The following is a 17,659-nucleotide window of genomic DNA, read 5'->3' as shown; positions in this document are numbered from 1 at the left end:
ATGATTGCAAATAAAAATGAAATTGTAAACCGTAAAATTATCGCACGAAAACGTTGCACCGGGTCGGTTGCATTTTCCGATCCATTTTCCACCAACCGAGAACGTGTCTGTTGCGGCCATTAGTCGTGAAATTTATCCCTGTCAAAGCTGCGCACCGTTCGGGCAAGTCAACATTTGCGGTAAACATTGAAGGGGGTTTTGTGTTACTGGTTTAGTTTGGTGTGCTACACTGTATCAGGCATGGCATCGCCAGTGTACCTTCACCCACTGGACTGGCCGACATATTCTTGTGTTCGAGGGTCGAATGTGGATTGGATGTTTTTTCCCTTGCGTTATTCCCTATCCAATTTCAACCCTTCCGGGTACGCGATTGTTCCGGAAATGAGAAAAACACGCACACACACACACACAAACACAGGGGGGGGGGCGTACAAACGGGTACAAGAAAATTTAAAATTAGTTTCTTAATTAACAGCAACCATGCTTGTTCTATCAACGCTATCTGCTTGTCGTTTGCCCGGTGTCCCTGTGAGAGGGATGCCGATTCGGGTCAAAACCTTGGCCATCTGTAGGACCACGCAACACATCCCTTCGGCAGGTTGGGAAGGAAAATTGAAAAACTCATCATCGGCTCAGGGACGACTGCCCACGATCCAGCGCCCAGTGCCAGTGTGCCCCCGCGCCCGAAACCCATAAGAACAGACGGGCAAGGGTATTTCTGTCTATCTAATAATTATTTTTGGTGAAGCGGTACCGGTTGCGTTGATTGCGAAAATCGAAATGCCACCGATTGACCTACATTTCCAGCACCGTACGGTGTTACTGCTCTATCTACCTGCGGCACGATTGGCAATCATACATCAATCATCACCCGATGTTTCACACCGGGTGCCACAAGTTCGTTATTGCGATGGACCGATTTTCACCGATCGATTATCTATTAACCTACACATGCGGGATGCACCGCAACCGGATGCGTACAAACATGCTTATGGGTTCTTCTTTTCGCTAACCGAACCGGTGTGTGTTTTTTTTTTTTTGTTTGGCCCCACGCCGCCCAAATCTGATCGTTATTTTCTCTTCTCTTTTCTTCACTTTTTCGGTACGGTTCCGGCTTGGTTGCTGCTGCTGATTGTCGCGGACGGCGTTATACAGACGGTTCCATGCCCTCCATAGCAACCACAACGGAAGCTAAACCCAATTCCAAGGTAAGTCTTTTATCCGTTTGGTAGGATTTTATGAGACAGAAAAATAGTCAAGTCAAGCGAAAAAAAACAAGCCCCAACAGAACGGTTTTCCAAGAATTCGGCCCGGCCGGGAAAATATTCCCGCTTTTGAAGATGGGAAACGGTTTTTTTTTTGTGGGAATGCAGCCCGACATTGAGGATGAAAACCATCGGGACCGTTCTTCGCTGGTGCAACGTCCTTCGTCGCCGTGTGTGGGTAGCAAATCGGATTACATCATGGCGCCGTTTGCCGGTCCGTGGTGTGTTCGTGGCTTGCGTGGAAAGGTACATCATTATTAGGAGGTAACCTGCCCCGTTTTGGGGGAGTAGACGGCTCAATAAAAACCTTCCTTCGTTTGCGGCCGTTCGATCTAAAGGTTCACTTTTGCTCTTGCGAGGAGAGTTGGCTTTTTTTAGGTGGTGGCAGTACAGATAAGCTGAAAGAAAATGGCAATGATTTTCCGTACTGACTACCAGGCAATGACTACCAGGCACTGAAGCTTCAGTTCACGGTTTATGTTCTGCTAGCATCATCGAAAATTCATGCGTTCATTCATGGCTTTTTTGCAGCTAACGTGGTTTAGGTAAGGATGCTGGTTATGGAAAGATTTGCGAGGAGTTTGAGTGTAATAAACTACTGCTTTGCAGATTTTTTACTGGTTTATAGGGCGCCACAAACGCTTCGTGGTCTTTCTAATGTGCAGAAGAGACTCTTTGGGTCGTCCGGTGTCATTCTAATGACATGACGTGATCCCACCGGAGTCTAGAAAGTCGAGTTCACTGTTTACGATAGTAAGTTCATTGTACAGCTCGTAGATCTAGTCATTGTAGCGGCTTCTGCATTGTTTTTCCACACATACGGGGTCAAAGATACTTCCGGGTTTTATATAATTACAGCTTAGTTGGCCGTGACAGTTATTTCAAGTAGACAATTTCCATCAAGCTGTAGAATTACCGGTTGACAGGTGAAATTTAAAAGTGAAAAAAGATTAAATGCTGGACTTTCAACTTTTAAGATGCGCTCACTCATATATACGTCAACTCTGTGCAAAGAATGATTTTTTAGTGGGGCCACTGATGGTGCCCACATCAATTTGGCAATTGCCTCGTTAATCTCCAATCCGAGATTTTTTGCCGCTAGCTAAATTCTTTTGAAGCTTATGCTACGTAGGAGAGCCGTAATTTGTCTAAATGATGTCTGTTTCGGAGGCCGGTGGTGTATTGCAGGCGGGGACGGTCTTCACACGACGGGAACGATCGAAAGTCCTATACGAACCAATCCTCCGCATGCAGAACTGACTGACATAACGCATACCGTTAAAGAAAGCAAGAAATAACAGGTTAGACCTCTTAATAGTTGTTGTGCCGATGATGGAATGATATCTATATTATCAGCGTATGCCAGGATTTGGATTGACTTATAGAAGATGGTGGTTTTTTTCATCCACCATCACCTGCCATGGGACGTTGGTCATTGTCATTCGTACCAGTCTGGTAAGTATGGTCGGGACTCCAAGAGAGCTGATTGCGTTGGATAGTTTCATCCTGGTTATGTTTTTGAATGCGGCTTTGAAGACAATGAAGAGATGGGAAAAATGAAGCTATTAACTAAAACTCCACCATCTTCCCCAAAACCTGATGCATGGTGAAAATCTGATCAGCGGTGGATTTTAAAGTAATGTCCCACAGTGACCTTACCAGTCCCCATATTACTTTGGATACCTCAACAATTGTTATGCTTTATCGAAATGTTGCCATACACATTATAATAATAATAAAGACAAGGTATTCATTATAAAATTGCCATGTTTTTGTTGCCATGGCTTGTTGATGTTGATGTTGAAGATTATTTATCTGTTTTAGCATTTAAACAATTTACATTCTCTTGTATTACCTTTATTCGCATTCTTTATCAACAAACGTACTCCACCAACGGTTCCCAATTCCTCCAGTTGTTAAATAGCCTAATTGGCTTGATAAGCGGTTTATTAATTGAATCCAATTATGTGATTTACGGTTTTTTTTAATACGGATCATCTTTTTTCGTAACGACCTTGTAGGTCATGCCTGCAAATAAAGTTTTACTATACTGTCGGTTAGCGCTTATTACGGAGAATCAGTCTAGATGAGATTTAATCTACGACCTTCGGACCTTTGCATGCTAAGCTAAACGATCATTGAACAACTCCACTTAATTAGGCACTTTACTTAATTAATAACACAAAATTATGAGCAAAGCCTTGTTTGTTAAATAATTTTTACCAGCGATAAATTGTTAAATGAACTCAACAAAATATTCTTCTTAAAACAGAGTAAACTTTCTACTTTATACTAAAAGTCTATCTGCTAGACGCATAAAAATGCTTACTGAACATATCCCCTTCAAACATGTGTAAAAGGTTTTTTTTGTGACAAACGCATAAAATGCAGCACAGCCTCCGCAGCTCAGCCCCATTGCCCTCTTTGCCTTCGCTTAAGCAACCTGACCGACCAAACCAAGCGTAACGGAAACCGATAAAGATTTTTGATCTTACCGTAAGCGATCAACCATCCAACCGACCGACCAGTTGATTGAATTTAGACGAAGAAAGCAACTTTCACAAAAGGTTTCCCCACAAAGCAGCAGAAGGACTATTCGGGTTCCGTTCTCGGCGCTGCAGCGAATGGGGGCGAACGTCCGCAAAATTGGAAAACGTTACAAAAGTGCCGTAATCAATGATTACAACGAAGCGTTTTGATTTCGAGAACGGGAAAAGGCAGTGCGAAAGGAGTGGACGAAAATAGAAGGAAAATAGAAGGATGCCTTTCGCAAAACCTTTCCCTGTCGGGTGTGTTCTTATCGGCTAGCGGCAATCGATCCAATTTGTGCGATTAGGCTTTCATTAGGTGGATTGTATGTAGCTTTCCATCAACCATTTCGTGGCCATTCAGGCGGTTGTGTGAATGAGGAAGGATGTGGGAAAGTATGCAACAGGTAAGGTGTGCTTTTCATAAGATTCGAAGCCTCCAACCACTCGCATTTAAGGAAGGCTTTAATTTTGAACTTTAGTAGGTTTTATTAAAAATAACAACAACATAATCATATAACGAGCCAAGGCTTTTAAATTTAACAAAGTACCTCGCTTAAATCATCGCTCGGTGACCATCAATAATCAAACTGAAAGATAATTAACATCGCTGGAAACAATTTGGGTCATCAATCATCTTTCCCGTCGGCAAAACTGAATGAACTTTTGCTGCACTAATTATCGTTCACAAATGTCACTCAATCAAGCACCTTTGATTGACAGCAAGGCCCGTAACCTCAATCGTTGTGCTCACGTTCGATGTTTATCCCGGGGCTGGTCATTGGATTCCTGCGTTCCGCTGGCCTCATAAATACACGCAAGGAGTATAAGCTTTCGATTCTACCCAGCGTTGCGAGACTGCCAGATCGCTCACTTATGCTTCTGACAGCTCGTTTGATGTGTCTAGAAACAGTTGGCTTCTGTTCAGAATTATCATCCGCTACAATAATTCATTCAATGATTGGTTCAACATTTTATACGGAATGAGAAAGGGCAAAGCACCATAGGATTGTAGCAGGACGTTCGGATGTTGAGTGGTCTCAGGACTCTTCTTAATCTGAACTCCAAAATTGAATATTTTAAAAATATAAAACCATACTAACAGTGCAAACGATGTAAAACATTGGAACTATTGGAAAAATTGGAACTCAAGTGTACAGTAAAGGCTTTGATCGCCTTTATTCCGATCATAGGGACATAATTTATCTCTCCAATTTTAATGAATGTGTTACTATTTGTTTAATTGTTCAAAATCAACAATAATTATTACTAATCATCAATATCAAACTTCTACTCAAACATTTGTCCACTTCAATCCCACTATGCATGGCTATATAACTGTCAAATATCTTTCACTGCACAAGCCACGTTGCAGAAATTTTACCCCGGGGAAGAATTTTCATAGACATTAACCTGCCCAGCGGCTAATCACGTAAGGAAACTAACCTCATCTATATCAATCAACGCCACCGAAGGACACTTAACTAAGCACTTTGCAACAATCGACCGGGAAAGCGACACTTTCAGCCATCAGCGGCGGTGTTGCACCGAACCGATGTGCCGGGAAATTCCATCACAACCCACCAGCTCTGAACCAGCCATCCACCAAGCCGGGTTCCATGTATGGACTTAATTTTCCGTTAATCTGATTATAGCGGGAGTCAATAAAATTACCATAATGGCGACTTATCGTTTCGTGGGGGGAGGCTCACCCTGGTGGGGGAGGTGAGGAGGTGGGGTGAGACCCGGATTGTCCGCGACGGATCGAGAGTAATTATACCCCAGAGTGTATCACTACCGCTGTCTACCGTACCGTCGGTTACCAAGGTACGACTCATCTCCCACGTGTTTGCCTTTATCGAGGTGGGCTGAAAATCGTCCGCTGGTGAAACAACATCGAACCTAATTGAATTTTCATTGAACGACTGCTGGCAGCGTAATTGATTTACGTTGCCCTCGGTCCAAATTCAGTTCATCCCTGTACAAATTCTCTGTTCTTTTTTCCTTGGTCTTGTGGAATTTCTCGGTCCTCCCGGGAATTGCGGATCAGTTGCGCCCTAGGAAAGTTTTATTTTTACGGCGACTTTTTATCCCATGCACGCGTGATAGCAGGTGAAGTGGAAACTCTCAATGTGGTTTCCCTCCCACCGTTTCCCCTACCTTCCGAACCTCACCTTTCCGTCAATGCTGACAGCCTAAACCATTGGTGATAAATCTTTCTCAGCAAAAAAAAAAACCCTTTTTCCACTTCCGATCACAATCAAAATGGTGCGACCGAGGCGATGGTGTAGGCAGCAGGAATGGAGAATGGGTGGCATGCAACAAATGCTTCCAGCCCGGATTGATTGTTGCAGCTATCCGGGGTTGAAGAAAGTTCGGAAACGCGTCCTGACACGCACGCACAGTGACTAAAGAAAGTAACCCTAACAAGGTACGACGGACATCTGGGTGTGGGTGACGGCCAAACAACGACGACAAAACCAAAGCAATCAAAGAAACCTGCCCGACGTTAGCAGCCATCGCCCGGTTGCTTAACAACGCAAAAGGAAATTCGAACTCGATATGCCATCGATAGCCCAATTGGCTGGCTGGGTTTGGTTTGTCTAATGGGCTAATTCTTTGAGGTTTGAGTTCGAATTATTTCTGTACCGGTTCCCTTTTTTCCATTCCTTTCGCAATTGGTTTCTAAGCGAATGTTCCGTCCTTTTGCACAACCACCGGTACGGCATTCTCGTTGGTTTGCCTGCCTCGAATGGCACCCATTATACGTTTTGGTCGGCGTGTTCAGGTGAACGTAGTACCGTTCGTTGCTAGATTGATGTATGGACAACATTCTTTCCAGCGATAAAGGAAAAGGGTACGTAAGCCGAATAGAAGAAAAGTGGTAAAAGTCGGAATGCTGCGTGCAGCAAGTTTCCCACATTTCCAGGCTGACTTGCTCCGTGAAAGGTTTGGACCTGCCGGTGGTGCTTGGCGAAGCGAAAGGGAACATGTGAAACATTTCAGCTCGATACGTGCATTCCGTAGGGTACGAGCCTGGCATATCATTGGTAGTACGCAGAGTATGTTTCATTTCATTTCATGGCATCAAAAAGTGTTCAAAAGCTTGAATACTTTGTGAAATAGCACAATGCCTTGAGCCGTGCCCGAGCCTTCCTGCACGCCATGTTGAACACTCCTTGCTTAACCACACATACACAACGATACGTTAGAAATGCTAAGCTTTCTCAGTGTAAAATAGTCTATAAAATAAAACAGTAATTTTTATCATCTTTATGTCAGAAGCATTTCAATTTTACAGAATATTTACTATAGTCGATTATTACTTCCACGAATAATGATTATTCGCACGTTTTTTTCCAGCACCCAAGCCAAGTGAGTAATTAATTAACACAATTTAGGATTTCCTGTAATTGCGCTAAACAAGTGCCAAAATTGCAAACACAATCAAGAGAAGCTAATTGAATAAGTGAACCGTTTAATGACAAATTAAGCTGTACTGCAGCATAATCAAGTAGCAATACTTCTCCGAAGTATAACATATTTGAGTTTTCCACATCTCGTCCCTTGGTAGTTCGTAATATCATTAAGCTCGTCTAAATGAAATGCTACAGCACGATACCGTTAACGACTTTATCTTTTCTGCTTATCGATTTTTGATGGAAATCGGAGAGTTCTGATATGCTGGTTGGGTGCCGCTAGTATGTGCTCAATTCTTTGAATCTGCTGATAGGCTTTAAAGTTTTTTATAAGTGATGTATGCAAATCCTGTTAACCTTACCCAGAAATAAGTAAAAATCAATAGGTCGTACAGCAACAATACAGCATATTGGCACTAAGAAAATGTCGAAAACGTTGTGAGCTGATCGATTTGACATGATCATCAAACATACTTTAGGCAATTTACAAGTACTTGATGGAAGAACACATATATTAAAGAGATTTTTTTTGTTTTATTGGCTCCTTGGAAATTTATGTTATTTTAGTATTTAAGTTGTAGGATTCCGATGCGAATTGACCTTACGTAAATATTATTTTAAAATTATTATTATGTAATGTTGAATATACTGTGAATATAATAAACTGTTAGTCATTAATTCTTAAATTATTTTTAACCTAGCATTTGATATAATTTCACTTAAAATATATATATAAAAATGTATCAAACTTCTAAATGTACAGTTTCCCTAAATCTGTTGAACTTTATAAATCGATTAATACAACAACAACAACAAACAACTTTCAAAACCGAAACTTCCCCTGACATTATCGTGATCCTAATGATTGTCAGTAAACCTCATCAAATGGGCTAATTCAAACCTCCTAAATAGTTTGCCTAGCAGGCAGCAATTGAGTTCAAATCATTGGCACGGTACTTGTTTACCGATATCAACCCCTAAACCCACGCAATACGAGAGTCAGTTCACTCCACGCCTGTTTGTGTGTATGTGTACACTAATTAGAACGGAACAGTTTACACAGTGCAGACAGATGACGGCCGGATTTCGTGGCGTGATCTTATCGATCGTTTCACACACTCACAAACACACACACACTCACACACAGTATATAAACTCCATGAGCAATGATTACAAATTATGTTAAGGCACACTGCCTCGCCCGTTGCTCATCATCGACACGCGGTGAGAATTAATTCACTTCGGCTGCTGTCATTTATCTCACGCACTTCCCACGCAGATTCTCAGCTCCCGGTGCTCCAAATCGTATGCTGGATGGCTGTTCGCGTTTGACGGGTGCTGTGACAGCATCATGTCGCCCCGGTCTGTTGTGCCACCCGTCGGCTGATAAATTGCCACCGCATCCGGCGTCCCGGTGCCAAAATCAATCGATTGAGCTAACGCGCCAAACTTAAGCGGGTGACAAAAAAGAGAGACACAACAGCAGTCACATCCATCTTGGTGGACTTGTGTCTTTTTGTTGGTGCTTCTGTAACATGCTTCATTGTGCCTATTTTCCACACGCCCGGTACGCGCGCGTTTGAGCCATCTGGCACGTACGCCGTCCCGAGGTCTGCGTGATGGAATTGGCAGCGGTGGAGACAGTCCGGAGTCCGGCTTTTGGATTGTAAATTTATGACCTTCTATGTCATCGATGTCCTTGTCGTCGTTGTTGTCTACGATCTCCACTTCATTTCAATCGATCGAACACTCAATTGCACTGTTGGCCACCGAAAAGGCGGGGGAAAAAGCACAAAGAAACCAGCTACAGCAACTCCGAAACGGCTAGTGTGTCTATTTTCCCATCGAACAGCCAGTTGACGGAGAACAGATAAATGTGCGCCCGTTCATCTTTTCTCCCCGTTGCCTTTGGACCACCAACACGTGCTTTGCCAACCAATAGGCAATATTTTTTCAACACAGCCCTCGATGCTTTGCCTCGTGTTTGTATGGATGTGTACGGTTTTTTCCCCCCTGTTGTTGTCTCATCCAAACAACCCTCGAAAAAACCAGCATCCAATAATTCCTGCACGGGGGATGAGTGATGGTCGACGATTTACCATTTTCGCCATACCGTACAGCCGGGGCTGGGAATGTGTGTAAATGCAACAAGCAAACAGTGAGTGAAAGAGCGCACATAAAAAAAAGCTTTACATTCCCTCTCATATATACATATTCCTGTACTGCTCACTCTAAAACTCCACGCGTCCTGGTCGCTCCGTCGTACGATGGGGTTTTGTACCGCTGCTTCGCACACCAAACACCAGGCGTCTCCATCATGCTGTTCCCCGTACATGGCCTACTACCGATGACCGTATTGGCACGAGCACGCTATTGATTTCTGACAAATTGTTTGCTTTATGCTCTGTTAGCTTTTGCAGTTTTGCATTAATAAGAAATAACATAGTTAAATTATTCAAACGTATTCAATATACGTCTGATATTGGGATAGTGGTAAACATTCAATGTTGGCAACGTTTTATATTATATTGATTGATCATTCTTTATCATCTTATTGTGTTCATGATTCTGTTTGTGAGTAAAAATTAATTATTTTAAAAAAAACTCATGTGTAAAAAAACTCATGCATCTATGTCTAGCTTTTATTAAATTAATTCTCGTGGTAATATAGTGGTAATAATAAATTGAACAAATTTAATATACAAAATCAAATTATGTTCGAGAAATGAGATTATTTTAGCTAGACAAGCCATTGGGCGGCCAGTCTTCATCCGACAGCACCGCTCCAAAATTCCATCCGGACCAATCCTCCGTACACGGAACTAACTTATTGGCAGGCCTAGACTTCCTGAGGTTGTGGTGTCGATAAAGAAGAAGAAGAAGCAGCAGCTATACATAACATATTTTCTACATTGACCATGCTTTAAATGTACAATATGTGTTCAATCTACTAGAAACGTGCTGCTGGAATTCATGTATGCTTGCAAATAATTCCGGGAAACTGAACAATTATCCCATTTCATACAACTACATCCAAAAACAATCGGGATGCAAAGGTTTTTGTCCAACGATGTATGAATTTATCACCTTCAGATGCCTTAAAATTGCTTTTCAGCTCTTTGAGACGGGTAATAAAATAGAAAAACCTTTTGCCCCAACATTAAAACCATCTTCAACCAATTCAATTTCAGCTTGCCAATGGGAATGACTGTAAAACCACAGTCAGAACACTCATTGCTTGGACAAGCAAAACAAGACATAAAATAGAATTTCAAAAACGTGTTCATAGCAAACAGAGCGTAAAGTTAGCTTTGACTACACCTTGATACCCTACAATTCATAGAGGTCTATTTTTTCCATCACTGCTATCAGTTTCCCATGGGCAAGGATTTTGCGGCAACAGCAGGCAAAATGTAAAAAAAAACCCATGTGGTTGCGTTTTATGCAGCGAGAATTGAGAGGCAAAGCAGACTTTATGAAGCCGTTCCATTGTATTTTACACAACAATAGACGACAATTCACCCACCAGCGTTTCTTTTTCCGTTTGGTTCAGTGTATAAATTTCGCTCGGTGTTGAAAACGGCCCTCCAGAATGAGCACCGCACCCGACCGGGTACTAAGCAGAATTTGTACGCACATAACTTGCGCACTTAATCGGTAGTCGGCTGATGATGGTGATGATAATGATGGCATAATGACGATGGACACACTCACTCGAAGCACAATACGCACCCTGCTAGCGGCTCCAGACGAGGGTATGAACAGCATGATAAGGAAAATTGAGAGCAGATTTTTCATCTCGATAAGAGCACAAATAAAAATCGATGAACGCTCGCCGACCGACTGTAACGATAGTCAGAGGGAAATGCAAGAATTTCATGTGTACTTCCCGCACTGGCTCCAGCCCCAGCCTGGTCGATCCTTATTGACGTGCCGCACGAGCATCCATGTCACATTGTGCGGTCAGCGTGGGTGGAGTTGGGTTGGGAAAATGAAAATACCGTTGGTTCCGAACGTCCTTCGGTATCGAATCGTATCGGCCTCCATGGCTGGCGATGGAATGGAAAAAGGAATTTACGGATTGTATTCCATATAATGATGCCGTGATTTTTACTCATTTCATAAACTGCACCATTTCATTGTTATGCCCCCAGGGCTGCAATCAAGGTTTGTAGAAGGGTCTGGTATTTCCGGTGACCAATATTTGCTTATAAAATTGGCTGAAGAATTAACGCTTCCTTTCGTTTGTTGAAGTTTGATCCCTAAAGGATGGTTCAATCTACTTAACCCCTAAAAATCTCAGCGATTTTCTAAGTCATCTGTTTCAAACATCTTTCCATAAGGACCAATTCACAATTTTTATGGTTGACGCAAGGTATACTATCTTCACGTAATGCATCTAAGATATAAAAATCTTTTTGTTCATGACGTGCCTTTATCATCTTCCTAGAACTGTATTTATGTTCATCCGATTGATCTTTGATCAGATTATCAGAGTGTCCACCATTTTTATACAATTTATACCTGAATGTTTTAATACTGTTGATATTGATGTTGTGCCCACAAGATTGACATCGTCTGTACAGATTTCAAACCATTTTTGATATGATAAATTGATCGTTGATCCAATTGATCGTTTTCAGAAACAATGAGTTGGTCTTCCAGAGTCCCTCAGAGATGGGGAAACTATCATACAGGGTCAAGAAGATTTATCATATTTTTTAAAGCCTTGACCTTTAAAATTACTGATCAAATCAGACTATTCTATGGTGATAGTATCTAGAAGAATAATGTGGTAAGAAGTTAAAAAAAAATTATAGTATTGTCCAATATAATAGCCCTGCGCATTGATGAATATAACAATCAGATATATATATAGAATCAGAAATAAAAATATTTCGTGTTAATACTCGTTATCTCGTGATAGCCATCACCTGACTCGTAACAGTATCATTCGAGTACTTAGAAACTAACTTCCCGTACCATGACCACTAGTCGTCACTGGTACTTTCAAGTTTTTCCTTTAAATCAGTAATTTAGCCATTAACTAAACCTTGTTTTACTTACTTGCTTACTTACCAAGAGATCTGGGACTTACTTCGCGATCTGGGCCTGCTGTACAAGTTCTCTAAACTGCTCTTCGGCCTTTCTGGGATACGCATCAACGCCACGTCGCTACATTTTAATTTAGGTTTACCCCGCTTCCTCTGTACATGGTTACGAGCTGGGTCGTCCGGAATCATTATCATGACATGACCAGCACACCAGTGCCTGTGGAGTTAAATCCGCTTTACGCTCATAGAGCTCGTCATTGTAACGACTGCTGAGTCGTTGTCCTTCCACACATATTGGGCTAAAATTCCTTTTTGAGCAGCTTCCTCTCGAACAGTCGGAGTCAGTTTTTACAAAGTCCATGGCTCAGAGGCGTATGTGAGTACTGGATATAACCGGATATAAGTTCTATATAGTCCCAGCTTCGACCGTAAGAACAGCTGGCGATGTTAATAGAGAATAAATAGTAATTTCCTCCTGCTGACACATAATAGGAGAAATTTTGGACGACTTCGAGGGTACACGCACCAATCTGATTTGAAACTTTGGTTAACAGATAGACACGAAACAAGCTACAGAAATTGATTGAATGGTATCAAAATTTTGGATATAATTTTTAAAAAAACATAATCAATGAATCATAATAAATATTCCCGTAAGTATTGCTAAGTTTGTTCTTCTAAATTCTTTTTCTTTTAAATTTCCAACCAAATTGTTCGCTACATGACAACAGCAACATGATTTATTGAATGTTTTGTAGTTGATTGTAAATCAAAAAAAGTTTCAAAACAATCGCTCTTGCCATAATTGATCGAACTTAGTTTGAGAAAGTATTCATACGAAAGTAAGTCAATTTAAGGTTTTTTTTTTTCGCACCAGCACCCCTGTTGTCACAATCGCCATTTGTCTACCGAACTTTTCAATCCATCGTTCACATCAAAACCAAACCTACGCACATCAACTTAATCAATCGAATCGTGGTTAAATTTGCTGACTCGCGCGATTCATACCGACGAAACCCGTCATCGGCACGCTGCTTTCCCACCTACACCGTAGCGACCGAACGTCGATGGTGGGGCCTGCAGGATCGGAAAAATTAAATTAATTAAAACTAACTTTAGCGCCATCAGCAATAGCGGCTGTTTGCTTTGATAAATTAATAGCACCGCACAAGGCGGGGGGGTCTTTGAGGGACCTTCGAGTCTCTAAATATTTGAATGATAGGTCCCGTACGGCTCCCCCTGCCCGTAAGGTGTAAGGTACCCGGTCGGCAATTGGAAACGATGCCGGAAGTAAAGCGAAGTGCGTTTTAAAACAATGCTGTGATTGATTTCGGTCCGCAACACTCACCGCTCGCGCCATTGCCCGTGGAATCTTTTTAATTTATTTCAAACTTTTCCCAACAAGCTTGCAAGGTTTCAGGAGGGCGATGGAAGGCTGTTACGGCCAACCCGAATTAATTGTTCCGCATGTACAATGTACAGCCAACACTTTTCCGATGACTTTTGTGAATAATGTTTTTACGCTTGTCGTTCTCTTTTTCTCGCACTTTCGCGCGGCACAGGATCAGCAACAGGCCAAACATAGGCATCGGCGGGAGAACAGCGTAGACGACGAATCGTCCTTGGGTGGAGCGATCGGGCCCGGTCCCGCTGACGATGGGGATCGTGAGGAAAATTTCATCGCCCTGGCACCAGATGAAGCGGATATTTATAACTTCTCCAACATCATGAGCATGACGATGGCGAACGGGCCGGTTGGTGCCGGCGGTACGCGCGGTACCAATGTAAATGAGGCAAATCCATTTAATGAATTTCGCAATACACCACGCCAACGCGACCGTTCCCCAGGGCCGGATGCTCCCGGTGACATTGAGCAGCTGCCAGTGGCAAAGGGTGAAAAGGAACTGCCCGAACTGACGCTGGACGATGAGGGTGGATTCGGTGGGGAAGCGGTGAGAGCCATCGAGAGAAGTCGGTTCGATGCGGAACCGAACGGTGACGATGTGGACGGTGGAAACGGCGGCGAGGTAGATTCTGAGGATGATAATGCGATCGAGCGAAGTCGCTTTCTGGCGAAGGACCCGATAGGACCGGATGGCCAGGATGGCCGTACATCCCGTACCGATTCCGATGCGGCGCTGCTGAGCAACAGTATCGACTTTCTGAACTCGATCGATGGAGCGTACCTGTTGGCTAATGCGGCAAACGGCGGACAGGATGGGGAGAACACCGGCAAAAACGGTGATCTTTCGCGGAAAATATTGGACGACAATGGTGAGTGGCGATAAATCAAACCATTCATGATAATTTATAATTCGTCGGAAGGGATATATTCTGCCCGAAGGGACATGCAAATTAAATGTTGCTAAGACGATTGCGGTTGGTTCTTGCTTTCAACGATAATGGCTTGCTTTTGCTAGTGAACAAATTAATAACTCGAGTAATCAAGATGCTTGATTTTCTCTTAGTAGCACCTTAAAATAGTCGACATAAACGTGTTCGTTGACATGTTATCATGCATTTAAAATTTTACATAATAATTTCAAATGTATTTGTATGTTTTATTTCTTTTTGATTTTTGTTTGTTTGTTTGTTTTGATTGTTTGTTCTTTATTACAAATGAAGATGCACATTGTATCAAAGTGTGAAAGCACGACTTTAAGTACAACCTTTACGTTCTATTTAATCGTTTACAACAGTCGATATAGTCGACATAATTTATATGATATTGGACAATTAACATTTAAAGTTGTTTTAGTAACAATTGAAGAAATTGAAGGTTTCATCAATTTAAAATAAAATTTAAATTTACATCTATAAATGTTCATACCTTTAAGGAAATATAATTTGCCGTTAGAAGTTTTCACTAATACGAAAAGTTCAAAGAAGAATCAGTTGCTGTTGCTTATGTATCAACTAGAAAAGTTAAACAGTTATTTTTCCCGTTTCCAACTTTTGAGCATGAAGTTTATTACGCTAAGACCTCTATGGTAATACAGCTCTACTCAATGATCCTTCCTTCTTATAGACAATAATATCTCAACACGTAAACCAACGCAACCAAGTGCGGTGGATGGTACCGACCAGGACATTGGAGAAAACGAACTGTTCGACCAGATGGAAAAGAAGGCCAAATCGTACCGCTTGAAGTTGTACAAAAAGCACAAGAACTTTAAGCACACGCACCACCATCGTGGTGGATTGTATCACCAGCCGTACCATAACTTTCACCACGACTACTACCGCCGCAAGATGTTGGAGCGTGAGCGCGAACGCTGGAAGAAGATGCAGGACCTGAAGCCGGACTACCAGGGCCAGATCAACTACTACGAGAACTCGAACAAGCTCGAAACAAACGACGACATTATGGCGCATCTGAACGGCCACAGCAGCCAGGAGAAATGGCCCAACTTCGACAAGGTGATGACCTCGCTCAAGACGGAAAGTAAACCGGACAACATCCCACCGTACATCAAGAAGTACAACCGGCGCAACAAGCAGCTGATCGATCTGCTCGAGGGTACGATCGCGCCCCTGTCCGACTACAGTGCGCACAAGCACCGGGAGCGCAAGTACCATCGCAGGAAAAATCCCCACTGGATGGAGGAGGACCTGTTCGAGGAGCAGCGCCCGAACCAGGCGAAGGCACAGGGCCTCCAGCGCAACTACATCCAGGAAACGATCCAATCCTCGACGATACACTCGAACGCACTGCCCGGCGAGGGCATTCACATCATCTACGACAAAAAGCACGCGGCGGACCACGACGATTTCGACGACGGTGGCGGTGGGGGTGGTGCAGGACCGCATCTGTTGTACGGTCGACCGACCATCGCCAGCGGAGGTCATGCGGTGGATGGACATCATCCGAACTACAAAATGTCGTCTCGGGCCGGCCAGTTCGTGTATCATCGTGTTGCGTCACCGCAACCGGTTGGTGGTGCTGGATATGGGCGGTTGAAGCGCCAACGTTTGCCATTTGTGGCGATTACGGATCGGCGCCTCAGTGCACCGCCGAAGCGTCGCCCTGCGTCGAACGGTGGCCCCAACCATGTCAACAACAATCTACTGAATCACCAGCCGATGCCTTAAGAATCGAGATCTGTCAAACTCTGTCTCCCCTTCACCTAGTCTGCTTAATCTCTACGGACCGTCGTTAATTGACGGGTCATTCAGTTTCATCCATATCTTAACTGCCCTTCAACCTCTTCTTCAGTCGGCAAAATCAATAACAAAGAATAGTCGATATAATCGACATAATCGAAGGTGTCACAGCTGGATAGGCAATAGTTTGTTCGCTTAACACTCAAAATGGTCGCTATATTTATTAGATCAGCTTCTCCAATCACTTCCCTCCTTTCTGCTCCACCCCTTCCCCATCGATCCCCCCCTATTATCTCTTCGCTTCATCCTCTACGCATCCCACGTTCTATTTCTCATAGCTGGCAGCATTCCGCTGACAGGACGCTCATGGTGCGTCCTCACGTTAGTTCGCACCCGGATTATTATCATCCGGTTCATCTGGCAAACCGTTTCCGTTTTCGCCGAAAATTAAAGGCTAGGGCTGACGGTGAGTTGCTATCGATCGAGTGCGATCGCGCTGGGTTCGTCGTACGGGCATCGCACACAGCATCCACCGAAAAGGGAGAGGATGGCCAGATGGTGCCCGAACAAAGCAACAAAAACATACAGAGAAACAGACAAAGGCATCCCGCTGCTGTCCCGTGTGGCCGTGATGTGGGTAGACGCGGATATAAAACCAAAAATGGAACAACAACAAAAAAAAAACAAGATGAAAACAAAGCAAAGTATTGTGAACACAAGCAGAAGACGAAGACAATATATATTTACCGAAGAGATGAGGATGATGATGATGATGCTGATGATAATGAATATGCTCACGTGTAGGGTTTAGTAGGGTGGCAAAAGGCAAAGGCGATAATATAAAGCGTGCAAAACGAACAAAAGTATCAGAAGCGGCAAAGTTTAAAACAAAACCAAAAAAAAAAAACAAAACAATACAAAACCAAATCAATACAAAATGTTACATATGCACTTATGCAATTACCATCCCAAAACTATTCTACAAATTTTTGGGGACAAATGAGCGAGAATGAAAGTGGAAAATGCGGAACGTTCGTTACCAAGTAAGACAAATGACACATTAACTACAAACATACACACACACACGCGTTGCAGCGCACCGTTTGGCTTATCCGTTTGGCAAACCATCGACTCATGTTTCCCAGGGGCCCGAGTATGTACGACAGGATGTTTGGCTGGCAGTGCTGTGTATGAATCTCCCGAAATTGTCACCCTCTAATAGCTAACAACATATCAAAACTGATGGCTTCACGTCACAATTCCGTTTCACCCCCCGTGTGACCACCCCA

The 17,659-nt window shown here is 43.0% G+C and overlaps 1 protein-coding gene across 1 annotated transcript in view; it reads left to right on the top strand.

The window, feature by feature from the left end:
• Positions 1-16,382, top strand: part of LOC128708744 (uncharacterized) — a 47,240-nt gene extending 30,858 nt beyond the window's left edge. The window contains exons 2-4 of the mRNA XM_053803725.1: positions 1,156-1,208; positions 13,829-14,540; positions 15,295-16,382. Of these exons, the coding sequence (XP_053659700.1) occupies positions 1,156-1,208; positions 13,829-14,540; positions 15,295-16,358 (1,829 nt within the window). The 3' untranslated portion in view covers positions 16,359-16,382. The remainder of the gene's footprint in view (positions 1-1,155; positions 1,209-13,828; positions 14,541-15,294) is intronic.
• The last annotated feature ends 1,277 nt before the right edge of the window (positions 16,383-17,659 follow it).

The sequence above is a fragment of the Anopheles marshallii genome, chromosome 2 (genome assembly GCF_943734725.1).
Source record: "Anopheles marshallii chromosome 2, idAnoMarsDA_429_01, whole genome shotgun sequence".
Lineage (NCBI taxonomy): Eukaryota > Metazoa > Arthropoda > Insecta > Diptera > Culicidae > Anopheles > Anopheles marshallii.
This window is presented reverse-complemented; position numbering and strand designations above follow the sequence as displayed.